The following is a 26,199-nucleotide window of genomic DNA, read 5'->3' as shown; positions in this document are numbered from 1 at the left end:
AATTTTGATAATTAACACTGGGGAAGAAAATCGAGTTCCGGGCAATGCAGAGCCCGCCAACAGAGACGCGCTGCCCGCCTCGTCTGCTCCCCCTCCCCACGTTGCTCCATTTGGATTCTGTCAAAATAGGCTACTCCCTGCCCGCGGAGTCCCTGGTTTTTCTAAAAGTAGAGCGAAGGGCGGAAGGCCACAGGCAGGGGGGCTGCTGGGGTGGCTAGCTGTTTCTGAGAAGCGGGGACCTCAGGCTTTCAGGGATCTGGGTGTCCCGTCTCCTGCTGTCCAGTCTGTTCCCCTCTTCTCTGGCTGCATTTCCGTCCTGGAGAAGCAGGTGCCAGGATCCTGGCCTGGGTAGCCTTCTGCAGTGTGGCCGTGGAGCTAGGGGAGCAGGGCAGGCTGTACCCAAGGTCTGGCATAGATGCCCCAGGCACCCCCACACACAAGATTGGAAGGAGCGTGAATGGGGAGAGACTCTGTGGTTTTGACTAGGAGTCTGCTGCTGCCCCATGGGGCAGGATGGACATTTTGAGGAGAAAGTGACCTATCTCCAACAAGGAAAAGGGGACTTCAGGGTGCCCCCAACATGCTGTCCTGCTCCATCTCAGGTCATTTGCTCTCCCATCCCTTATGCTGCCCCAACTGGTTGCTGGGCACATTCCCTTTCAATTCCTGCATCCTTACGCAAACACCCTCTGCTCAGAATGCCCCCTCTTCCCTGCTCTGGTGAGCTCCTCCCCTTGGTGAAGCCCAGGGTAGCACAGCCTTCTTGCTGAGTTGGTGGCTTCCCCTGTGGCTCCCCTAACTTTGTCTAGTAGAAGTCACAGAGGTGGCAGAGGAGTTATTGTGAAGATGGGTCTGGGAAGACAGAGGGTTGGGCGCTGAAGGCCCCACTATGGAGTGTTACCCCTTCCTTGGAGGCGCTGGGAGCTGCCTCCTTCCAGGAGCTGCCTCCTTCCAGCTGCCTCCTTCCAGCTGCCTCCTTCCAACCAACTCCCCGCCCCAGGTGGCGGATGGACCACCCAGCGCAGGTAGAGGAAGTGGTGGGAGGGCTTCTCTCTACTGAGCGCAGAGGGGGTCTGGATCATGGACAGGAGCTTCAAACACAACCGTCCTGAGGGAAACTGCTTCGGGGCTTGCCAAGGGCTGGGGCCAGACTGGAACGGGGATCGGTGACAAGGGCTGCAGTCTCCCGGAGTCCCCGCGGCCTGGCCAGCATTGCCCTGTGCATGTTCTCAGGTGTCTCAAACCTCCTCCCCTTCCCTCTGGGCTTCAGATCCCTAGAAGAAAGAAGGAGGGGAGGAGGAAGGTAGAGTCCTCCTGATGGCTTCTCCCCGCTCCTTATCTCCCCAAATTTGTAGGCAAACTGCCCTTCCCTCTTCCCATAGCCTTCCCACAGCTGGCCTGACCAGCTGCCCTCTCTTCCTTGGGATCTGAAGTCCTCCTGCAGGAAGTCTGCCGAGCTTGCACCCATTGTTCTTACCTGCCTCGGTCTCCATCCATCGGGAGGCACACTGGGCCACTCTCACGCTTCTGGTTGTTTTGGACACCGCTTGTCCATTTCTCATTTTCTGTCTTGATTCTGGTCAGATCCCAGCCCTTCTTAAGGCCAGGGACCAATTCTTGCCCTAGATGGGGAGAATCCTAGGTAGCAAGAGTCTGTTCTCCATCCCACCCACCTGCCCCAGGTGTGGAACGCAGACCTGCCCACCTGCCTCTGTTCCTGCTCTCTGGGGGGTGGGGATGGGGCAGGCAGACCCTGTGAGCACTGGTGCCTCTAGGCCAGGCCACTGACCCCAGGCCACTTCAGGCCAACCCTCAGACATATCCGAGAGTTTCCCCCCACTTTTCAGCTCAGGGGCCTCGGGGAGCTGTGATTCTGTCTCCAGCTTCCTCTGAACAGAGAGCCCATTTTTAATTAAAGTGGAAAAAGAGCTGAAAATCTGTTCGCATTTAATCATCTTGACGACCTTTTTGCTTAAGAGTTTCCAGCTGAGGGGGAGATGTGGGAGGGGGTAGATATTTCTCGAGCCTGGGCCTGGGTCGTGGAGGAGGAGAGAGAGCCTCTTACAGGGATGAATAATGGAACAGGAGCCGAGGTGGCTCTGAGTGCCGACTCAGCACTTTGCTGGCAGCTGGCTCCTCCAGGAGGTGCCCACTGCACCTGCGCCCCTCCCCGGCACCCCGCGGGCTGGGCCTGATGGGCTGGATGGGAGCCTGGCCTAGGACCCCCAGGCAGCAGAAGCAGGGCTAGTCTGGGAAGGAGATGGTCTTCACATCCTGGGTGGGAAACGGCGGAGGCACTGTGGACAATCCCAGGTCCCACAGGGGCCATGCTGAAGGGAGAACCCAATCTCCTGCCCCCCCACCCCCCGCCCCAGGGCTGAAACTGCTGGAACGCTCTATAACTCCCTAGTCACCAAGTGACCAGGAACATATCTGTACAGCTCTGGGCCTCAGTTTCCCCATCTGTAGATGACTTCTGGGAGGGAGGGGTGGCTCCCCCTTCTGAAATCTGAGCCTTGTCTAAGAGTGGGTAACTGGGAACACCCTTGTGCTCCTGTCCCAGGTGTGAAACTCCCCTGTTAAATGGGGAAAACTCTCAGAGATGTCTGAGGTTTGGCCTGAAGTGGTCCGGGGCCAGCAGCCTAGCCTAGAGCTGCCAGTGGCCCTGCCTGCCCCACCCTCCAGCTCCCTGAGAGCAGAAACAGAGACCAGGGGCCATGTCCTTTGGTCCTTGCACCGCTGTCCCCTTGCACAGCTCTCCCCTACCCCCCACGGACTATGGAGGAGGACAATGGCATTGACGTTCCTTTCCATATTCCAGACCCACTTCTCTGCTCCCTCAAGAGAGGACACTGCAGCCTAGAGACCAGCTTTCCCTTCTCAGAGTAGGGACTTCCAGGGCAAGAAGTCCCCCCTTGGACTGGATTGCCCCATGGCAAGGCTGCATCTTCTTTCTCCTTGGAGGGGATGTTCTGATAGCAAATAGAGTGGGTGGGACTGAGAGAGTTGGTGCAGAAAGAACTGACCACTCAGGCCTTCTGTGCTCAAATTTTTAGCCCTGTCTTAGGAATCCTCAACCCAAGCCTTGGGATGCTTGGGATGGGGGTGGGGGGAGCTGGGAAGTGATTGGCCTCCTCCTGCTCCTCCCTGCTCTGAGTCCTCTTGGGGGTCTTGCCTTCACTGGGAGACTTAACACACCACACATCCATGCCCTCTACCCCCCTGCGCTGGAAACCAACCCAGACAATCGCACTTGACCCCACTTCCCCAAAGCGCCTCAGTGAAGATAAGCTTGGACCCAGGCTGTCGCCTTCCCCAGCAATTCCCGTGGGAATTGTGTTGGAGCCCGAGGCCTGTCAAGGCTCTGGCTCTTATCTGCATTAGGAAGCCCCCCAACCCCCCCACCCCGCCTTGGAGTCATGGTCTCCACTGCTAAAATGTCATCTCACCCCTCATCCGGTCTCCAGCCTGCAGGCCAGAAACCACCATCAGCAGCAGCATCAATAGGAGTAATTGACATCTCCCCACTCCCTTGACTTGCAAAGCACACTCGTGTGCAGTAACTCTTGACTCCTGCAGTAACTCTGAGACTGCTATCTCACGCCCAATTTACAGGTGAGGAAACTGAGGCTGGGGGTGGGGAGGGACTGGCCCAAGGGCATGCAGCAAATAAGAGGTAGACTCACCTCTGACGCCTTCCCTCCTGTCTTCCCACCTGCTGACCGCATGGTGCTGCCTTACTCAGTTTTTCTTTAAAATGTCTTGGTTGAAATAGGGATCAGGAAAAAAATAATTATAAAAATCAAAAAACAAAATTAATACGCAACTATTAATCAAAGCCAGTCTGAAGGGGAGGGGGAGGGAGAGGGACCAAAACAGGGGAGGGAGAGAAGAGCACAAGGGACTATGGTGATGGTGCATGGGTGAACTTGTGGTGGGAATTTTATGGGGACTACACCTGAGAGGAGAAAGCACACATTGTAAAAAAGGAAGAATGATGTAAATATATATATATAAATATATATATAATAAAAATAAATAAAAATAAAATGCCTTGGTTGCCCTTGGATACAGGATAAAAACTGAGAGAGATGATTGAAAACTTCAAACTGCAGTGCAGCTCTGCTATCCTGGGAAGGATCAAAGCTGAAAGTCAGGAGGAACTTTCCAGAGGAAGGCTGCTGGAGGGCGGTGTGTGCCACAGCGAACAGGGCAGAGGCTGGACTAGAGGCAGGGAGGCGCAGCCCCAGAGTCAGCCATTTGGGTGGCGTCCTGCGGGTCGGGGTCCGCTGACCTCCCTCTGTGCCCTGGAAGGCCTGGATCTCTCCACTGCAGCACTTGGGCATAGCATTGCCCTCCTCCAAGACACCAAGTCTCGGGGGAATGAAGGCCTTCCCAACTACATTTGAACAAATCATTAAAATCGTATGATTCCTTGACAAGTGGTATGGGTACAGAACAGGGCATGTGTGGGAGGGAGGGTGGCCTTTGGAGGAAGAGAACAACCTGCAGACGGGAAGATGGGAGCCTTTAGCCAATGCGGTAGTTACACCGAAGAAAAAGGGCAGACAACTCCCATGGGTGCGTGACCCACGACAGGGCTCAGAAGTGGGAATGCTGATGAATGTGGGTCAGACAGAGGCCCCCCTGGCAGGGTAGGGCAGGGGCAGGAAGGGGCACAGCCTCTGGGGCTGGAGCAGACAGCAGGGAAGGCACTGTGGAACTGGCCCACTTTAATGCTCCAGTTAATCTAACTGGACTCCAAAATTGCTGAATTTCTCCCACCCCTCTCACTACTAATGCAGCTCCAGAACCAAACCTCTGACTCCAAACCAGTCTTAGGCCCCGCCCGGGCCCCCTCATTGGACAGGCCCCCCTTGCAGCCCAGAAGGAGTCAGCTCAGAGGTAATCACTGCATCATGCTTCAAAGCCACCAAGCCAGTGCCTAATGGGGGGCAGCGGGTTTCACTTACCTTGCCTGGCTGCCTGCCCAGGGCAGATGAGATGCAGCTGGGAGAGCCCAGCACCTTCTCCCTACTTCCCCCGCTGAATTCGTTGTCTCCTGGCCCATCTCTCTTCACCCCTTCTCTGGTTGGACAATGGAACTGGAGGATAAGGGAGGTGATTCCCTCTCAAGCGGGAAAAGTGAGCACGCACTAAGAGAGCTTGGAGATCACGTCTTGGATCAAAAGGCAAAGATTACCCACCTGGGCAGGCGATTGAGCTCCTCACTGTGAAGCTGTCCACAGCCTCTGCAGCGCGGGTTCGATCCTGGCCAGCTGGTGAGAATCCCACATGTCACGGCAGACCTCTCCTGTCTCACCCGCTGCTCCCCTCAGCAGTGTATTTCAGTCAATCTGCCTGTTCTGCTCCCCGCTCTGTCTCTGGTGAATCCTCTCACCCTCCCGCGCACCTGACCTGTACCGCAGTCCTTGTATAAATAAGTAAATCTTAAAAAAAAAAAGATTACCCACTTGATCTGCCTCCATACATTCCACCCACTGGCCCCAGGCCTGGGTTCTGTGAATGCATGTTGGGAGGGGCACCTGAGTGTGGGGTACAGCCCCTTTGACCTGCAGGGTCTAGCTCCCTTCGTTGGGGTGAAGGCTGGGGTGGCCATCCGTAAGGGATAGCACCAAGATGTGTGATTGGAGGGCCCTGTGTGGTGCAGGGGCCTCACACAGCATCCAGCCTCCTCCTGCGGACCCTGGAGCAAGTGGCTTAACCTCTTCAAGCCCCAGGCTCTTCACCTATAAAATCCTTCAGGGGACAAGAAATAATTGTTTGACTCACTCAGTAAACCTGAGTTCCCGTCGTCTGCTCCCCTAGTTCCACTCTGAAGTGGGGTTGGGGCTGCAGGGACTGTTGGGGACTGATAGGCAGGGGTTGCTGAGCTCAGTGACCTGCAGATGGCCTGCAGCGAGGGGTGTGACCAGGACAGGAGTTCAGCAAGAGTATGTGGGGATCATGCCTTACTGGAGGGCCAGGGTTGAGTTGGGGTGATTAATCAATAGGAAAGAGGCAAGCCCCTCCCATTTGGACTCCTGAAGATGCAGCCTGATCCCCTACTCCCATTCCCAGCTCCGTGCAGAATTGCAATGATTTCTACTATGGGCGTTGGTCCTGGGGCAACCTCCAATGCTGCCCCCCTGGTGCCGCCTGTCCAACCCCACTTGCAGGTCAGTGGCTAAGGGCTTTCTCCCAGGCCAGCTCACAACTGTGACTGCAAGTACCAAGCCTCAAGGAGAGGGGACTCGGCCAGGGAGAGAGTTGCAAAGGGCACTCATTTGTGGCCAGGAGTCCTGGACAGGCGGTGCTGCGCTCACGCAGGCAGCGGCTCCACTGGGAAAAGTGGCTTCTGGCTTCTGATAATGTTCAGAGGAACAGGGACCAACCCAAGTGCCCAGCACTCATTAGGAACAGAGCTGTCTGCTGCTCGTGCCAGTGTAGATGTAGCAGGGCCAGCGAGGAGGTGGCAGTGGTGATGGTGTGGGCAATGGAGTAGAAATCTTGGTTGTGATGGGGGTGAGTGTGGGAACTATGGCGGTGACAGTGGGGGGTCCTGGTAGCGAAGCTGATGGTACTGCTGTTGGTGTAGGTGGCTGTGATGGTGATGGCAGTCACCCTGATCACAGCGATGGCCAAGGCTTCAGGCCCATTAGCAGAATCCTTCACATGGAATAACAGACACTAGGACATCAGCTCTGTGAGAGAAGCTTCTCTTGTTCACCATGCGACCCTGGCACCTGGAACAGAGTATGCATACAGTAGGTGCTCATCGACACACCGATGAGTGGCTCCACCATGTTCTTCCCTTAGTTCATCACCATGCCTGTTCAAGATGGGATTTTTTTCAATTCCCATTTTATAGATGAGGAAACCGAGGCTGACAGGGATGCTGTAACCCACCTAGGAGGACACAGGAGTGAGCCACGTGGGGGGTGGGGAGTGTGGGCACTTAGAGCCAGGGCCACCGGCTCTCCTTTCTGTGTTCTGTCCTCCGGGCACTGCAGCTCTTTTCCCCACCCGCACTCGGCACTACATCGTGGTCTCGTGCTGGGGCTTCATCAGAGAAATACTGCTAATAATAGTAACAATTGCTGTTTGTAATTGTTGGAGTAAGGCTTAAATGATCAAGACCATGGAAATTATTAATAAGCCAGGCCCAGCCATGGTAACGTGGGTCATATTAAATTGTGTTGAGATGGATAACCTTGGCAATAATAGTAACCGGGATCATAAATTAGTAACAGCAGTATTTAAATTAATGCCACACTGTCGATACCCAAGGTAGAAAGCAGCAGCTTGATGCTGCTGTGAGTACTATGTCACCCCTTCCTGCCTTCCATGAATTCGGCTGAGAGGAAAGAAGAGCTATGAAAACAGTGGGAGGAGACAGCTGAGAGATGGTCCCTGTCAGGGGGGAGGGGTCCTCAGGGATTTCTGAGGAGGGACCAGCAGACTGACCTCTTATGCCCACCATGGAGTTGGTGGCTCATTCGCTGCCATGCTCCAAGTCACGGAGATGTCGATCTGTCCTCTTGTGGCTGGCTGTCACCCGGACTTTGTTGGTGACACAGGAAAGAAATTCACAGGACAGATATTTTACCCCCCACAAAAGAATGAATTGACATCAGCTGATCTAGGAAATCACATACCAACTTGCCAGCATGCCCTCTTCCCAAATGCTTGATCTCCCCCTTCTTCCTGTAATGTGGGAGGATGGTGCTATTTTTTTCAATAGACCTCAAACCTGAGGTCTGCATATGGCCAAGATCAGGGTGCAGGGTTGGGCTTTGTAGACTTGCCCTCCCACCCCCTCACCCCCCATAGCTCTGTGCTCCAGGGCCTTTATGTCTGAGGAGCAGGAAAGGGTGAGGAAAGGCAGAGGGTGAGCACCCAGCTGGGGATGGGGGTGCTTTCCACCAACAGACTGGTGGCACACTCCCAGCTCTCACGTGAGTGTGCTTAGGACCTACTGAGGTTTCTAGGGCATAGAGAGTGTGGCCCTGGGGTCGTCTGCATAGTCTGCGGATGGGCATATTCAACCACTTTTCTGTTTATTCCCTTTACAGATCTGTATTGAAACCAACTGTGGAACAGGCATTCAGACAACAGATTGCAGTCCCTACCTGGGAGACCTTGGCAATAATAGTAATGGAGTCCTCCTAGCCTCTAGTGAAGGCTGTACTGTAGGGGATGCATCTGAGTGTGTGTGTGATGTGTTTGTGTGTGTGTTCATGGATGCTTGTATGCACTTGAGTGAGAGATAATACACATTATAGCTTGTGTGGAGGTGACTGTATGTGTGCACGACACATGTAGGTGAGTATGTGTTTGTGTGACCACGTGTGCGATGAGTGTGCATGGATGCAAGGTGCACACAGTGTGGGGGGCGTGCAGGAGACGGGGTGGGCATACCCAGTGCACAGGTGCACACGTATCCAAGTTTGAGAGCACGTGTGTTCCAGTGTTTTGTGTGTACACCTGTGACCTCTTCCAACCCATCTTTTGAGAATTCAAATAATGTTGGATAGGATTCCACTTTGAATGTTCCCGTTGCACACCATCCCAAATCGGCCACCTGCCAGCGCTCTTCCCCCTTTCTCTAGGCCTCTGCCCAGAAGGCCCCCTGCACTGGGTAGGGGTGGGGTCTGGGCTAGAAAATGAAGAGCGGGGCTGGCAGTGGTCATTCTCGCTGGTAATGACTGGGTAGGGACGACTCAGGGAAGAATCAGAAGCCAGACTAGAGGAAAACGGGCACGGGAGTGAATCTTGCCGGGGGCCGCGGCCAAAGACCGGAGGCGCAGAGGGGCCGCCCTAGCCCCCAAGCCCACGCACGGGAGACCCACGCGCAGCAGCGCGGGATGGGCCTCGGGTACCGGGAGGGTGGAGGGTGCGGGTGGAAGGCTCGGAGGGCCTAGGGGCGCCGAAAAGCGGCTGGCGGGCTCGCGGGCGGGCGCGGCTCCCGGCTCGAGCTCCTTCCCCTGCGCTCCCTCCCGGAGGCGGCGCGGCGGGCGGGCGCGGTTCCGGGGGTGGGCGGGCGGGGCGGGGAGGAGGCGGGGCCGCCGCACTGGCTTCTCCCAGCCCCGCCCGCCCGCAGCCAGAGCGAGCGGAGCCGCGGCCAGCTCTGGGGGGCGGGCGCTGGGGCGCAGCGCCGCGCAGCCCTATCTGTCCGCGGAGCGCGCTGAGCTGGAAGCCGGACGCGGCCGCGGGAGGCTGGAGATGGGGGCAGGTGCCGCCGGCTGCGCCATGGACCGGCCGCGCCTACTGCTGCTGCTACTCCTGGGGGTGAGTGCCAGCAGGAGCGAACCCGCTCCCTTTCCTAGGACTGGACCCCCCAAGGGGGCTAGGTCTCCCCGAGGAAGAAGAGAACCGCGCGCAGAGTCCCAGGCGCAGGGGTGGGTGGCGGGAGAGGAGCTCCGATGACAGGCCAGGGAGGAGTGTCTAAGGCTCTCAGCGCGCAGAGGAGACCCTGGTCCCGGGCAGAGATGACGGCAAGAGGGGCGCACGGGTGCCGGTCCTGGGGTATCGCAAGGGGTTGTGCGGAGGCGCTGGGAGGGGTCTCTCAGAGGGGGTACTGGAACTCTCGGGTGTCTGGGTTCTTCAGAAGGGGGCGCTTGAATGCCGGGATTTCGAGGCGACTTTTCTCTTGAGCATCTTATCTCCGTAGGGTCGGGGACTGAACCCAGGCAAGAGAGGGAGGCATTGGGCCGGGGGCTGCGGGTGAGAGGGCAAGTGGGCGGGGGCGAGGGCCGGGGGCGAGGGGCTGGAACAATGGGGAACAGGCTGGAGGGACTGGAGGCAGTGGGGACCCGCATCGGACAATGGGGGCCGGCCAGACAATGGGGGGGAGGGGCGTCGGAGGGAGAGGTTGCAGAGGGGGCGGTCGAAGAGGGAGTCGAAGTGGGCCAAGGAGGGCAGAAAACGCACGACGACGGCGAGGGAGGTAGAGAGAAGCAGCAAAATGAAAGGACACCGAAGGGCAAGCTGAAGTGGCCGGTGCCCCGCCTGCCTGCCAGGGGACAGGGGGCCGGAGGGGCAGGGGCGCGAAAGCGCCCCGCGTCTGCCGCGCGCTTTCCCGGGAAGACCTCGCCCAGTGGGGGCAGAGAAGCTGGGATCTCAGACTGGGAAGGGAGACCCCACTTCGCTAGGTCGAGCCTGTTCCCCGGATTCCCACTCCGACGCACTCACTCCCACAGTGTGAAGCAGCTTCGCTGACACCTGGAGCAGGCGCCTCCTGAGGGGTCTGGCCGCCCCGAGTCCCCGGGTGCCGAGCTCCTGCGCGCGCGTCGCGCCCCGCGGGGAAGTCCCAGCCGCGCACCGCCCGGGGTCGCGCCCCCCGAGGCGCCCGCAGGGGGCGTTGCTGAGCGAACGAGGTGCGCGCTCCGCGGCAGGCGCGCCCGGGACCGCGTTCCCGGGCCCCCCAAGCCCCCAATAAGTTAGGCGACCAGGACGCCTGGCCCGCGGTTCCCCAGGCTCCAGCTCCCAGGAGGGCCGGGATTTCGCGGGCGCCCCGCCCAGTTTCCTGGGGAAGCCGCTGGGCACCCCACGAAACCGAGGCCCCAGATTCTGTTTCGGCAAGAGACACCTAGTCCTCATGAGCGTCCAGCACCTCCCGGTAGTTCCGACAAGACACTCGGGAGCCGCGGCCTGGTGTGTAGACAGAGCGGGGGTTTGGCGCTGGAGGGGCGTGCTTCAAGTCTCGTCTGAGCGTCGGGCCCCCAAACCCCCATTTTACAGATAAGGAGACTGAGGCTCCGCACGTTTAAAGACGTGGCTAGAGTCCGAGGAAGTTGAGCCTCGGTCCTAGCGAGGCAGCCCTCGCCTGATTCCCAGCTCCGTCCACCCCATGCCTTTTAAGGGGACAGACAGCCCGCGCCCCGATCCGCCTGGGAGCGGCTTCTCCGCAAGGCGCACTTGACACCGTCCATGGAGCCGGGCGGGCGCGGAGTCCGCGGGCCGGGGTAGATGAACCCCATCCCAAAGACTCAGCCCAGGTTCCCTGGAGTTGTCAGTACCTGTGGCTTCGTCCGGGGATTTGGAGAGGCTGCGGCGCGTTTTCTAACTAACGCCGCGGGCTGGAGACGCTTCTCGGCGGGGGGAGCGGGCCGGGGAGGTGGGGCCGCGCGGCCGGTGCTAGGACCCGGGAAAGGCGAGGCGTGGGCTGGGGCTCCGGGTCTGGGCCGGACGGTGTCCTCCGCGTGGAGCAGAGCAGGGGGAGCTGGGCGTGGAGGGGCTGGGGGACCGCGAAGGTGGCCGGGAGCCCAGTCCGTCTCCTGCAGCCCCGCGGCTCTCGCCGGCCTCGGGGGCGGCTCTCCAAGGGCGGGCGCCGCGCGGCGCAGCGGCGCGCGTTTCGGGCCGGCGGCGGTGGAGAGTGCTGAAACCAGAGCGCGTCCCGGCGGGTCGGCTGGCGGGCCGCGCCGGTAATGGAGGCACTTTGTCATTCAGACGTCTGTAACCGGAGCCGCCGGGCTGGCTAATGCGCCTAATAGGGATGCAGTGAGGGCCGCAAATGAAAGGACAGGAGCGGCCAGGCTCGGGAGGCCGCTGGGGCAGAAAGGGGTCCCCACCCGGCTGGACCAGCCGCGTCTTGCGCACGAGCCTAGTCTTCCCTGGGGGTGCTGGGAGGGGAGGCCGGACTAATAAACTGGGTTGAGTCCCTACTATGTGCCATGCACTGCCCTAAGTAATTTTCTCTGTGTTACTTAACCCTTAAAAAGTCGCAGCAGACCAAATCTAGTTATTCCCATTTTACAGTTGTAGGAGCTAAGCTTGTCAGCGTTTCAGGCCCCAAACCAGGAGCCGCCAGTTGCAGGCGGTGGTGCCCCGGGATTGGCGCTTATTATTACCTCCAGGCTCCACCACCCCTGCCCCACACCCCAGACTTCTAGATCACACAGGGGCACTTGGCCTTGAACCATCACTAGCTCTGGAGATTACATATCCCAAATTTGGAGCTTAGTCTCTTTCCCCAGGGCTCCACACCCCTCGAAAATCTTTATGCAGCATCTCCTTAGGAATTACCTGTCTCCTGGTGGCACGCTGGTGGCTCAGGCTGTTGAGCGCAGCGCTGTGAAGCTGTTCACAGCTTCTGCAGTGCCAGTTGGATCCCTGCCGGCCACGGGGATACCCACATGACTGGGCAGACCTCTTACTGTCTTGCCCACTGCTCCTCTGTAGTGTATTTCAGTCCGTCTGCCTGTTCCGTTCCCTGCTCTGTCTCAGGTGAATCCTCTCACCCTCCCGCACATCTGGTCTGTACCCGGTTCTTGTATAAAAATAAATAAGTCTTTTTTAAAAAAGGAATTTTCTCTCTCCTACCCCAAGATCACCCCTGTCCACAGGGGTGGGAGGCACTTACCAGTACCTGCCAAGGATTTGCATTGGCCTCAATAGACCTTCCACATATAGGAAACTCTTCAACCCTGTGGCGGTGGCTACTGGCTTCATTCTGATGAGGCTGTTGTGAATGGGTAGGACTCATCATGCTGTGAGTTCATGTATTCAAATTCTTTCAACTATTTTGGTGGGTTTACTATTTTGTCCAGTTTTAAAATAAGTTTCAGGTTCCTAAACATCAATTCATCTGAGGGTATTTCCATGTTTTTTTTTTTTTAATGGTAAAAATAGAATGATTGCAAGCATTTTAGAAAATGGGATGTAATCATTTCATTTCCATCAAATTGGAAATGAAAAAGTGTAATACATGTAAATTTCAGGCAAATGCATCTATCGTTTTGGTAAATTGATTCTTTTGGAGCAATTTGCTGACTCCTATCATACTCCCTGCTCCCCAAGATTGGCAGCTTTGAATTAAGAGAGGCATGACAGGGGCTTACATTAGGCCTGAACTGTGGGGCCCTCGCTTTCCCCATCTATCTGAGAGGGGGCAAAGGCAACCCCTCAGCATTTTGGCATCTGGAGCGGCATTTTGGGGTGACATGTTCTGTCCCTCAGGGGACAGTGACTCGTTGCTGAGATCAGGCCATGTCTCATTGGAAACTCTTAGCTCCATGCTCGAGAGCACAGTTGAGTGAGTTCATTTTAAGGAAAGCAATTTCTCATCCTCCTTTGGTTTTCATAGTCTCTTCAGACTCTTCCTGGTGGGTAAATCTCCTTCATTAGCTATCATGCACCCTATTTTTTGATAGCTCCTCTCTTTGGGGATGGCTGTGCTCTCCCACCCAAGGGCAGCAGCTCATACTCCCTTTGCAAACTAACATTTATTGAACTCTTACCCTACACCAGCCAGATTTGCATAAGTTATTTCATTGAATTATTAATCGCAACCCTGGAGAGTAGATAGGACCAATCCAATGTTGTAGGCAGGAAAACCTAGGCTTAGAGACACGGAGAATTTACCCAAAGTAATATACTACTAAGTAGCAGGTCTGGGATGTTTTGAAATAGGAAACATAAAGCAAACACAGGAAACACATGGTTTGTACTAATATGGCCATGACTCTGAATGCAAGATCTAGGAGAAGAGAAAGGAGCGTGGCTGCGGCCCAGAGAACAGACTTCAAGGAGGAGGGACCTGCTGAGGCTGCTGCACCACCCCCCACTTGAGGCGGACCCCCTTAGCTATCCAGAGTCCTCCTGGTCCCTGCTGTGTTAACTAACTGGAACATAGCCAAAGCCACCAAGGGAGCTAGAACAACCCCAGACAAGAGAAAGGTATCCAACTGTATATGCACCTTGCTCTCTCCTTTAATGAGGCAGATGCTGTCATGATTACCTAATGGTGGGGAAACTGAGGCACAGAGAAATCCAAAACATGTCCTAGCTCCAAAGAGATGAACCATGATGCAATGATGGAGGCAGCTGAGGAGGAAGGCAGGGGGAGCTCACACTTTTTCCTCCGAGAATTGTCCCCTCCAGGTTTGAATCCTATTTACACTCATTTTGACCCCTTTCGACCAAGGCTAGTTATACCATTTCTAGAGCTTCCCATAGACCTAGGGAATTAGAGTGGTGGGGAGGGGTCACCAGACACACTCTGGTAGTGGCACAAATGACAACTGATACAGAAGGGAAGGAAACAGAAACACTATTTTGAAAAAAAGCTGACAGAAGAACTCAAAGACACAAACGTGTGGTAATTTGCGATAAAGAACACAAGAGTTTCACTGCATTGCAGCCCAGCATAATCGCTGGTGTAAATACCGAGTCCCTGAGTCAGGGGGAAACCGTGTAGGTCTGTTCCAGAGACAGGCCAGGGTGCAGCCACCAGGGTGGAAGGGAAACCTTCGGTGATGAAAGCCGCAAGCACAGCTCTTCAGAAAGCTGCTCCCTGGGATTCTAGTTAACTAGTAATTAACATATTCCATACAGTATTTTCATATTCCATAAATATGCACACTAAGGACCTACTGTGAGCCAGGTGACCATCAGGGGCTGGCGCATCCACAGGCCTGCCCTCAGGAGGTGGACCATCTAGCCGGGGGGACTCAGTGAAGCTTCAGACCAGGCAAGTAGAGTGAGGAGGGAGAAGTATAACAGGGCAGCTCTGCCTAAGTCTGGGAGAGGTGGGGGCCACAGGACCATGATGTTCAGGAAGTGACATTTTAGCAGAGCCCTAAAGGATAAAAGGAAATCAGAACAGACCTTCTGGAATCTCACTTGGCTCCTGGGGGCCTGCCTGCATCTGGCCTTCCCCCCATCTCCACAGGCTCCTGGTTTACAGATGTTCCCAGCTCTGTTCCTGCTACCTGGGAGGAGAGGCTGGTGACACCCAAGTTCCCCTCCGAAGCTGCATGCACCCTTGCTGCTGGTCTCTTGAGGACCTCAGGCCGCTGCTAGACTGACCCAGGCTGCCCATTCCCTTGCCTGCACCAAACCCTAGTGTGACCTCATGGTCTGCCTGAGGTGAAAGCAGAGGAAGGTCCAAAATGGCATTTAAAGCTCCTGTCTGGTCCCACGACCCAAGTGCCCATATTTCCTCTCGGCATCAAATGGGAGCTGCATGGTCTGGGGCCAGGGAAACTGGCTTTGGAGTTTTATTAGACATTACTTTTTTTTTTTTTTTTTTGGTTAAGGAAAAGAAATATAAAACAAACTGCCAGCAGCCCCTCCCTCTAGGGAATCTGGTGCTAAATCGTTCCATCCATGAGCAAAGATGCCTCGGCGGCAGGAATCTGACTCCCCTTGCCCGATTCCAGCGCCAGTCCCACTGGCTGCGTGGGGGCAGGAAGGGGGCTGGCTGGTGGCTGGAAATCAAACCCTGGTGGAGCAGGGCTGCTGGGTGGTGAAAGTGGCCACTTTCTCATCATAGATAACAGGAGACCTTTTCTCCGGCCTTGGCGCCAGACTCTTGCAGATAGGCTGGTCTTTAGCTCTGCCCCAAGCTGTCACTATCTCTCTCTGTTGAGAGATGAAGACCCAGAGAGGGAAAACAGGGCGGGGCAGAACTCTCAGCACAGATCAGGACTTGAACCTAAGACCCCACGCCTCTGCCTTCAGTCCTTGAGTACAAACATTTGATACTTAAAATGTTGAATGACAGAATTAAGAAACTGCACTAGGGTTCTGCCAGGCGGGGCCTTGTGTTAGGAAAAGGCTGCCCTCCAGATAAATGCAGCCCTGCAGGTGTGCAGCTTGGCAGGTGGAGTTTGGGCTGGATTTCAGCCTCTGGTTGCCCCCTTGGCTGGCAGCCCTGTGCAAGCTGCAACCTGCCTGGCCTTCCTGACACCCCAGCCTGAGGACTCGCTGCTCTGCAGGCCACCTTTTCCATGTGGTGTATCTCAAGGATTCTGGGCATTGCTGCCACCTCAGGATGAACTTTGCAGAAGGTCAGCTTTGGAGACTCTGACCTCACAGCCCAGAAGCCTGCAGGGGTGCACTGTCCCCAACTGCCTTTCTTCTCTCCAGCTTTGATGTGCTTAATGCCTCCCTGGTGAGCTCATCCTGGCCCACATGGTTCCAATAGAAGCCTTGAGGAAGGGGTGGGGGTGTTTGATCCCTCAGGAGCCAGCCCCCCTTTCTCTAATCAATCTGACCTGCTGATCTCCCCATACCCAGGTGTCCCTCGGACGGGCCAAGGAGTCCTGCCCCACGGGCCTGTACACCCATAGTGGTGAGTGCTGCAAAGCCTGCAACCTGGGCGAGGGTGTGGCCCAGCCTTGTGGAGCCAACCAGACTGTGTGTGAGCCCTGCCTGGACAGTGAGTATGGGGTGCACGTGGGGAGAGGGGTGAGGAGTGGAAGGCAGGGAGGGGAGCTGGAGAGGAACATGACCAATTGAGGTCTTATAAGGGCTCTGCCTCCTGATGGGGTCTCTCACCCACCACTGTGTGGGCCCCAGAAGTAGTTGACCCTGTTCAGGAGGCCAGAGGGCTGAGAATGGGTAGAGAAGTATGCTGAGGGAGGAGGGGGCCTGGTGGGGGACTCCTATGGGGTGCCCCTACCCAGCCCCCAAGCAGAGAGGCCTGGTAGAAGAGTGTTGCCAGGTGGGGAAGAGTAGCTGATGCTATGATCAGCTAAAAATACCACCCTCGCTGCAAAATCAATGGCTGCCACTTACCTTCCGTGTGTTGGTGGGGAGGGAGGGAGGGGAGGAGGATCAAATCCTAGCTGCCCTGGAGACTGACCTTGGGGGATCCTGGAAACAGTGACTAACTCCCCCCACCCCCCAGCAGGCAAATAATTCTCCAGCTCCACCCAAAGGAAGAAGAGCTTTCCGGGGCAGCAGGGAGGAGGCATGGGTTTGGAGAACTGTAAGGGTATCAGGGTGATGATTCCGAGTACAGGAGGGAGCAGGGCACTGTGGCCATTCCCACTGGGACTCCCTTGGGGAGGGGAGACTCATTTCCTAGACTCCTGCCCAGGAATCTCCCCGCCTGGGCCCTAAGTCTCCCAGGCTGGGACTCCACTCCCTTCTGTGAAAGGAGGAATAGCCTTAGTGGGGCCTGGGAGAGGGAGGGCCTGGCCTCTGTGGGGAAGGGGCGGGAGACAGGAGCAGAGCCCAGCACAGCGCGGTAGCTGGAACCCTCCCTCCCCCTTCCCTCCTCCCCTCCTCTCCAGCTGCGTTAACAGGCCACCTTTACAAGCCCACTTTATGGGATGGAGACCCCAGCGGACTTTCCCTCTATCGTCAAAACGTTTCCACAAGGAAACCCATTAAGCTCCTGCCTTCATTCTCTGCCAAAAAAAAAAGACCACATTTTTCCCACCCCTTAAAACCCACTCCCAGGAGTTTTCTGCTAATTTTCTGTGTTTTCCCATAGCAGAGCCCTTCCCTTTCTCTTTGGTGTGACTAGACCCACATCTGCCATATGCCAGCCAGATTGGTTCCTCTTGTTTGTATAAACTGGACGGCCGGCTTTGCCTGTTTGTGTTTGGAAGTCCTTCCTGCTGTCTGCTTCTCTGCCACCTACTTTTATCATTGCTCACCCCGGGGTACCCAAGCTTTATAGGATCCCTGCCCTGTGTCAAGGGTTTTACAGTAGAACTTCATTTGTTCCTCACCACAGCTGTGTGAGAGGAGATGTTACTCTTCTGTTTAATGGAGAAAGAAAAAGACTCAGAAAAACACCCAAGTCTCACAGCTACTAAGTGATGGAAGCAGGTTCTGAATCCAGATCTACCTGCTCCCTAGGATGAGAAACACAGAGGTCCCTCTGCCAGCACTGACTGGAAACTCCCTTTAGTTCATCGCTGTATTATCTCCTCTTCCTCCCCAGTATCTGGCCTCTTCATCTCGCTCTGCTTTTCCCTCCTTTGCTTTTCCATCCACACACCCACTCCTGAAGACAATGGTGCCATGCTCCATCTTGTCTCTGGAAGCTTCTAGAGAAGTCTGAGCTCAGTCCCCACAGCAACCCCCCTTTCCCTCATGGGCTGACACGTCACCTGGGGCTCAGCTACTCCTGCTTCCACTTTCTGAGGACTCCCTCCTTCCCTGTTCTCAATTGCCTAAATCTGCTCTTTCTGCACTTGGAGCAAGGATGAGTTCTGTCAGATTCAGACTGGCAGAGCTTTCCACCCTGGGCTGGAAGGGGTGAAGATCTGGCTCTGTGCCGGACTCCCTCCAGGCTCCAGGAGCAGAGGACCCTGGCCTCCCCTGATTCTGAAGCTCATATCCATTGACTAAGAGAGCACAGTCACGCCTTGAGCTCCAGGTCTCCCCTTCCTGCCTTTGAAAGGGCAGAGCACTACATACCAAGTGCTGCTTGTCTCGCTTCAGGCCCTCCCGCTCTACTGCACTTTCTTACCGCGAGTCCCACCCTCAAAAGCCAAGTCCTTCTGCAGCGTGGGGTAGCGCCATGGTGGAAGACACTGCTAACTCCAGCCACTCCCATGCAGGCAGCACTTGAGCCCCCACCTGTGCACAGAGGCTTGGAAGGACAGCTGCCCGGGAAGGCTCCCTGGTGAAGGCCCTGTGTGCCTGGGCTGGGTTCACAGCCCAGCTCTGGCCTGCGGGGAGGGCTGGGTGGGAACCACGCTGCGATTATTCCTTAATCACGCTGGGAACAAGGGGATAGGGTTGGGAGCTCTCTCTGAGAATTTGCCAAGAAATTTCCAGTACCAGCTGGGTTACCCCTGAAGCATCAGGGGCGCTAGCACGGGACTCTTGGCGCCCTTCTTCCTACCCAGTCGGCTGCCAGCAGTTTTTAAGGAGTAATGAGGGGGCAAAGCTGAAGAGGGGGGTCAGTGCCCTAGTAAGATGGGGGGAGGGGGAGCCCGTGTCCCACATGCCCAAACTGCAGGAGGCTAAATCCCGGGCCCACGGTCCATGTACCCCCAGGCGTGACCTTCTCTGACGTGGTGAGTGCCACCGAGCCGTGCAAGCCGTGCACCGAGTGCGTGGGTCTGCAGAGCATGTCGGCGCCTTGCGTGGAGGCCGACGACGCCGTATGCCGCTGCGCCTACGGCTACTACCAGGACGAGACGACGGGCCGCTGCGAGGCGTGCCGCGTGTGCGAGGCGGGCTCGGGCCTCGTGTACTCGTGCCAGGACAAGCAGAACACCGTGTGCGAGGAGTGTCCCGACGGCACCTACTCCGACGAGGCCAACCACGTGGACCCGTGCCTGCCCTGCACGGTGTGCGAGGACACGGAGCGCCAGCTGCGCGAGTGCTCGCGCTGGGCCGACGCCGAGTGCGAGGGTGAGGAAGGGCGCCCCCTGCGGGTCGAGAAGGGCGGGCGCGGCTCTGTGTCCCCGGAATCTCAGGGAGGAGGTGTCTCCCCACCCTGCCTGACCACTGTTTTCTTCCTTGGGCTGAGCCAAAGAAAGCCATCAGCATCCTCCTGGCCACAGCTACCACATGGCAACTCATTTTCTAGAGCTTCTCTCAATTTGTGGTTGTCCTGCTAGGAGAGGTTAAGTAGCTGGGAGCCCTGGTGTCCCGGGCACAGGGCAGGGCATGTGTGAGCCTTGAAGGGGCTTTCCAAGTGTTAAGGGACTTGAGGACCCTCTCCTGAGGGTCCTCTGGGATCTTTATCCTTCGAGGCCAGGCCTGGGTTTATGGCCCTGGGCACTGCGGCGGAATCAGCCCTGTGACTTTCTATCTGAGGATGCTAGTCAGGACTGGCACTCTTTTTTTTTTTTAATAGAGGCATGTTTTATTTATTTATTTGTTTGTTTGTTTTGTTTATACATGCACTGAGTACAGTCAGAAGTGCGGGAGGGTGAGAGAATTCACCAGAGCCAGAGCGGGGAGCAGAGCAGGCAGAAGGACCGAAGAACACTGCTGAGGGGAGCAGCGGGCGGCAGGAGAGGTCTGCGTGCCATGTGGGACCCTCCTCTGGTGGCCGGGGAGCAGCCGGGGATTGAACCAGCGCTGCGGAGGCTGCGGGCAGCTTCGAAACCCAGCGCTCAACCACTGCGCCACCGGGGAGGCCCAGGACTGGCACTCTTAACTCTGGACCTCAGTTTCCTCAGTGGCCATGGTTACCCGGATTGCTGTGGGTTAAGGAAGGTGGCTGGTATACCAACTTGTGGTGTCTGTGAGAGGGACCAAGAGTCACTGTCACAGGTTGGAGGACCCTAAGGAGGTTGTGGGGGCAGAGCCTTTGTGATGGAGGAAGACAGGGAACAGCAGGCCTGGGGCTCTGGATCCTGAGACCAGGCCCCATGCATGGGGCTTTCAGCCCCCAGCGGTGCATGGGAGCTGACTGTGGCCACCTTTGGCAGGCATGGAGCCCCAAGGAGACAGGGAAGCTCCTCCTGGGAGTGGGGAGCACCTTGTCAGCACTGTTTGGATCTCTGGTTGGTGAGCTCCATCTTGGGGGACATGGGTGGGCTTTTCAGCTGCAGGGAGAGGTTGATAATGCTTTACTTTCTGTTCCTCACCCTGTGGCTGGGTGCCCATTTAGCTATTTCCTTTTGGGGCCTAACCCTTAGGGTGCCCTCACACTGAGCAGGCAACACAGTGTCTCCTCAGGAGCATTGAGTCTGTCCAGTCCGTCAGGAGAGTTAGCTTTTACCCCAGTTTACTGAGAGAGACTGAGTTCCCAGGAGATCCCCCTTCCTGGTAAAGACAACACAGCCTCTGCCTTCTGCCAAGAACACCAGAGCAGGTGGTGGAGATAGGTCCCCTGTGTGTGGGGGGGGCACCTCCGGTTTGACACTGGCTCTGCACACCCTTGCTTTGCTTCCGGGTCTACTCAGGGCAGAGAAGGCTGTGAAGCTGGACTGAGGCCAGGCACAAGTGCAAAGCTTCCCTATCACATGGGTAGGAGGAAGGAGACAGAACAGGGTTCCGGTGGCCTTCGCCCAGGGCCAGGAGACAGGCAAGTGGTGTCAGGCGCAAGGCAGAGCAGGGAGGGAACTTCAGATGCTGGTTTGTGGACAAGTCTGGACCAGCTGGTGGGGGGACTTAGTCAGCCGTGCAGTTCCAGCAAAGAAAGGTGATGGCTGGAGGAGGGGTAGGCTCTATTTCTGGGGCGTTTACAGACTCCTCCCAGATACCACCCCACTTTCCCAGGCACCCTAAAAGAGGAGGGTATCCCCAGGGATGTGTTTACTGTGCTCCCTCCCTTTTTCTGCTCCAGTGTCTGATGGGTTAAATGTCAGCTTGGGGCAGAGGGAACATTTCAGGAAATGGAATTTGATTCGTGGTTGGGTTGACCCCTCTGCCCCTCAGTGCATTGTATTTCTTGCATATACATTTCAGGTATCCTGGTGACTCACCCGCCTTGCCCCCGGTGAAATTTGGGTTTAGGAGGAGTAACCTGGTCCCTCTCTCCACCCCCAAATCTGACAGCTCCCATTCAGGAAATGGCTGTCAGGACCTGCCAAGGGCTTAGCTGGCTGGAATGCTAGTGGACATGGCCACATCTGGATCTCATCCCCTTCACCCTCAAACAGAGGGGACTGGAGAGATGAGGGGAGAGTGCCCTAGACCCTGCCCTGGACTTCCTCTATCCCTTGCGCTGTCTCTGCCCTTCCCTGTGGCCCTGGAACCTCAGCGACATCCTGCCTCACCAGCACCCCCTCCTCACACATCCACTCCATACCTTCAGCCTTGGGGTTGGGGTCTGCCAGGCCCCCAACTGGTATCTTAGCCTCAGGGCTCAGGCTGCCCCTCCAGGTCGCCCAGTGCCCTATCAGGGCAAGAGAAGACCTCCTCAACCCCTCCCTAGAGCTCTAAGGCCTGGTCTACTACTTAGAGGAGAAGGGCTCTGTCTTCTTCACTTCCTGTCCCACCCCCTCCTCCTGACCCAGGACTGAAATGGGGGAGGGGTGGGAAGGGACAGCAGATGGCACTCCCCTCCCCACTGCCAGCCAGATGGATTCCAGATTCACATCTGGGGGCTGTACCCCTCAGAAGGTGCTGAAAATAAGGGCCTTTGAAGCATCTTTGTCTCAAGGCCCAGGACACCAGTGAGTAGCTCTGACTCCAACTTGGGTGGCAAACTCAATGGGCAGAGTTGGGGAGCTGAGTGTCCTCCTTTTCACCCCAGTGGCATGTCCCTTCAGCTTTCCCTCCCTGCCCCAGTCGTGGGAAGCGAGGATGGATGGGGGAGGCAACTTTGCCCAGACAGGCAGCCCCAGGCCCTCCAGAATCTACAGCCCCTGCTGCTGCCCCCCACTGAATGGCACAATGGAAAATCCCACCCACTGGTGCCAGGAGGTGCCAGGTCTCCTGCTTAGGGAAGCTAGAGATGCTCAGCTGGCATACGAGGGCCCAGGTGGGTGGCAAGGCAGTCTCCCTTCCCCTGAGGTGGGACAGTACCTACCTGCTGTGTAGGTCCTTTCTTAGCCAGCAGCCAACTCCGTACCCAAGTTGGGCTGGGGCTACCTGCCACTGTCTACCCTGGCAAGATCAGATTGTGTGAGGGCCACACACTCAGGAAACACTCTCCCCACTGCCAGAGGACTGGCTGCTGCTGTAGCACACCCGGCCCCCCACCCCCAGCCTCAGAGACTGGAAAGGAGGGTGGCGTGGGGGAAGATGTGATCCTCATCCTTCCTTAGGGAAGGGGTGCCTGTGGTCATCTGGGGCAACCTGAGTTTCCAGCATTTCCCTAGAGTGATGCTAGCTGAAGATTTTCTAGGGTTCACTCTCTTTTGTGTATTTACCTCCATGCCGGGCCTCTGGTACCCAGGACAGGCAGAATGGAACTCTAGGACCACAGCTACTCCCAAGATGGAAGGGAGCTTAGACCATCTTTTACTGTCCCCTTACATGGATGGGGAAACTGAGGTCCTGAGAGTTGAAGAGACTCACACAGCTAGTCAGTGGCAGACCCAGATCTCCTGACTTCCAGGTGTTTGCCTTTCTCCTCCATGTTGACCTCACACAATCCCAGCCTTCACCTCTGTGCAAAACAACTGGGCACAAACCTGGAGAAGGGGCTGGGGCTGGAGAAGAAGTGCTGAGTGGGGGGTGGTAAGAACATGAAGGGATGGGCTTGGGGGGAGTTGGCATTCACTCCTATAGCCCTTTCTCCTAGAGATCCCTGGCCGTTGGATCACACGGTCCACACCCCCGGAAGGCTCAGACAGCACAATCCCCAGCACTCAGGAGCCAGAGGCACCTCCAGAGCAAGACCTCATAGCCAGCACGGTGGCCAATGTGGTGACCACAGTGATGGGCAGCTCTCAGCCTGTGGTGACGCGAGGCACCACAGACAACCTCATCCCTGTCTATTGCTCCATCCTGGCCGCTGTGGTGGTGGGGCTGGTGGCCTACATTGCCTTCAAGAGGTGAGAGGGAATGGGGAAGAGAGAGCCGGACCTTTGCCCTCAAAGAAGGCTTTGCTGTGACTGTGACCTGAAAATGCACATGCCCTTTTAACTTAATCCAGCCAGGCTCATCCTCACTCACCATCAGCTGCCCTACCTCAGGGCATGGCAGCTTAACAGGAGGTAGGGAAGGGGCCCTTCCTGTCCTGTGCTAGTGCTGGCCCCCGACTCCCACGATTCTCCCCTTCTCCCCAGCTCCCAAATGCACACAGAACATTCTTTGCCAGCTGCCTGTGTCCCTTACCCTGAACCCCCATTTACTCACATAGTGACCAGTGTGTGCGTGTCTGTGTCTCATCCTTCCCATTTCACATTTGGGGTCCCGTGGCACCTACATTTAGAGATACAGGATGTGCAAGAATTTCTGGAAAGGGTTTTAACATTTAAGTGCATTTTCTGTTCTTTCAAGAAAACCATCAAAGTAATGCATGCTTGTTTGAGAAAATGCAAACAAGAACAATGTCCTATAAAGCAAAAAGTAAAATCCCCCTTTTATCTTTCCAAATCCAACCCCTTTCCTCATTGGAATCTGCAGTGGATCCTTTCCAGCCATTTTCTACGCATTTATAAACACAGGCATATAAGGCTTTTTCTAGTTCTATGTAAACACACATTTTTAGAAAGCATCCTCACACACGCGTAGCCTACAGCTTTTCCACTTAATCCCCCTGGTCATTTGTAAACGCTCCTCCGATAACACTGGCCAGATCGTGATTTATGTAACCAGCCTCCTGTCCATGGACATTGGGTTTGTTTTTGGTTTTTCCTTCTTGCTTATTGCAGCGGAGGAGATCCTTGGGTATATCCCTGCGAAACGTGGGGGTGTCTCAGAGGGCGGGCAGGGAAAAGTGGAACTCCTGGGAAGTCATTTCTTTTAGCACCATCGCTGACCAAATGTGTGCTGACACTTGGGGGTGAGCACCAAGCCAGGTACCTCTCGCCCCCAGTGTCAGCGGGGGGCAGATGCATAGAGAAATGAGACCCTCGGGTGCAGTGGCAGAGAGTTACAGCTGCACCCCTGCCAGACCTCGTCAGAAATGATACCTTAGTGGGGGGGCTGGGTGCCCTCAGCCCTGAGAGTGGCCCGTCCTCGATCCAGGTGGAACAGCTGCAAGCAGAACAAGCAAGGAGCCAACAGCCGGCCTGTGAACCAGACGCCCCCTCCGGAGGGAGAAAAGCTCCACAGTGACAGCGGCATCTCCGTGGACAGCCAGAGCCTGCATGACCAGCAGCCTCACACGCAGACGGCCGCCGGCCAGGGTGAGCAAGGCCAAAGCCCAGCAGGGCAACCCAGACAGGGGGGCAGGAGTGAGACCCCCCTCCATTAGACTGGAGAAGGGACGGCCAGAGGGGCTGGCTCACGGGGCCTCTGTAGGATGAGGGCCTCTCTGTCCGGCAGGTCCTCTCCAGTGGAATGACTTGGGAAAGGAGGCTTTGACAAATTGGAGCATCCAGACTCAATCAAGCTAATTGTCCCCCCCTGGGGCTAATTACTCCCCAAAGTGGCTGCAATTTGCCTCCTGCCCTGGACTTCTGGGGAACAAGTAGTTAATGATGTACCGTAATTAGTGGCCCATCACCCAACCTCAGGACACTCACTGCAGAGAGTCTGGGGCTGGGAACCCTGTCTCCCCCTCTGCCTAAGAGCTGGGCCACAGGGAAGGGACAGTGCTGGAGATGCAGGTAGGGAGGGGACGTGAGTCAGCATCCTCCTATCCAGGGCCTCATCTTGGCCATCCCTCTGCCTCTAGGCCCTAGGGGTTTTCCAAGGTTGGGAGGAGAAAGGCCTGGGCCCTTCTTGGGACTAACCCCGGACTGCCATGCCCACCATGGGGACATGGGGGTGCATCGGGTAGTACCTGACTCCCCCTGGGTTCTTGGTAGCCCTCAAGGGTGATGGAGGCCTCTACAGCAGCCTGCCCCCGGCCAAGCGAGAGGAGGTGGAGAAGCTTCTCAATGGCTCTGCGGGGGACACCTGGAGGCATCTGGCAGGCGAGCTGGGCTACCAGCCTGAGCACATAGACTCCTTCACCCACGAGGCCTGCCCAGTCCGTGCCCTGCTCACCAGCTGGGCTGCCCAGGACAGTGCCACCCTCGACACCCTCCTGGCTGCGCTGCGCCGTATCCAGAGAGCTGACATTGTCGAGAGCCTGTGCAGCGAGTCCACAGCCACGTCCCCGGTGTGAGCCCGCCGGGAGCCCCTGCCCCGCCCCCACATTCCGACGACTGACGCTCCAGCCAACCCCCATGGGCCACGTCAGAGCTGAGCTCCTCTGGGCAGGACCTCAGTGCCCAGGCCCCTGAACCACAGCCCTGCCACCGCTCCCTGTGGCTCTTCGCTTCTGGCCACACTCCCTCCAGCGCCAGAAGTGCCCCTGCTGCCTCTCCCACCGCCCTCACCCCCTCACATCTCAGGCCTCTGCTCCTTCTCCTCACATTTCTAGGTGGGTCGGCCCCTCCCACCTTAGCAGGTGTCATAGCTGGGGGCTGACACCAGGGCTGTGTTAGGGGCCGTACCAAGGCCCCAGAGCCTCAGAGGGAGAGACTGAAGACCCAGAGCCAGGGACTCTACACTGTGAACTTGGGGAGCGAGGGCTCATCAGAGTGGCCTAAACCCTCCCTCAGCCCCCCTCACCTTTCCCCTTTGGCCTAAGATGAAGAGGATCAGAGGCTTGAGTGACTGGAAGAGGGTTTTGAAATCTAGTGCACCCCTCCCCCATTTTACATATAGGACAGTGAGGCCCAGAGAGAGGCAGTGACTTGCCCAAAGCTGCCCAGCAATGGGAGGCCAAATGTGGGCCGCTCCCCTCCTCTCTGAATGATGGACAAAGGCCTCAGGTTTGCTTGAGGGCTGGGAGATCAGGCCAGGCGACCCTCTGGAAAATATCTCCAAGCCAAACCCAGCCTGCCTGCCGCGTCTCCAGGCCCGCCCTACCCCTGTGGAGACGAGATGCTTCACCCACGCCCGGTCGACCCATCCATCGTGACTCAAGTCAGGTTTGGGGGT

General features: G+C 56.7%; 1 protein-coding gene across 1 annotated transcript; it reads left to right on the top strand.

Annotated features, from left to right (window-relative positions):
* Positions 1 to 9,225: 9,225 nt before the first annotated feature.
* NGFR (nerve growth factor receptor) lies at positions 9,226 to 25,378 on the top strand (the record flags this gene model as incomplete). The annotated part of the gene is made up of 6 exons (XM_084237247.1): positions 9,226 to 9,291; positions 16,024 to 16,165; positions 18,748 to 19,107; positions 22,901 to 23,153; positions 24,292 to 24,452; positions 25,077 to 25,378. The coding sequence occupies 6 exons, from the start codon at positions 9,226 to 9,228 to the stop codon at positions 25,376 to 25,378; spliced, it is 1,284 nt and encodes a 427-aa protein (XP_084093373.1).
* Between the last annotated feature and the right edge of the window lie 821 nt (positions 25,379 to 26,199).

This window comes from Talpa europaea (assembly GCF_964194135.1).
Source record: "Talpa europaea genome assembly, chromosome: 7".
NCBI lineage: Eukaryota > Metazoa > Chordata > Mammalia > Eulipotyphla > Talpidae > Talpa > Talpa europaea.
This window is presented reverse-complemented; position numbering and strand designations above follow the sequence as displayed.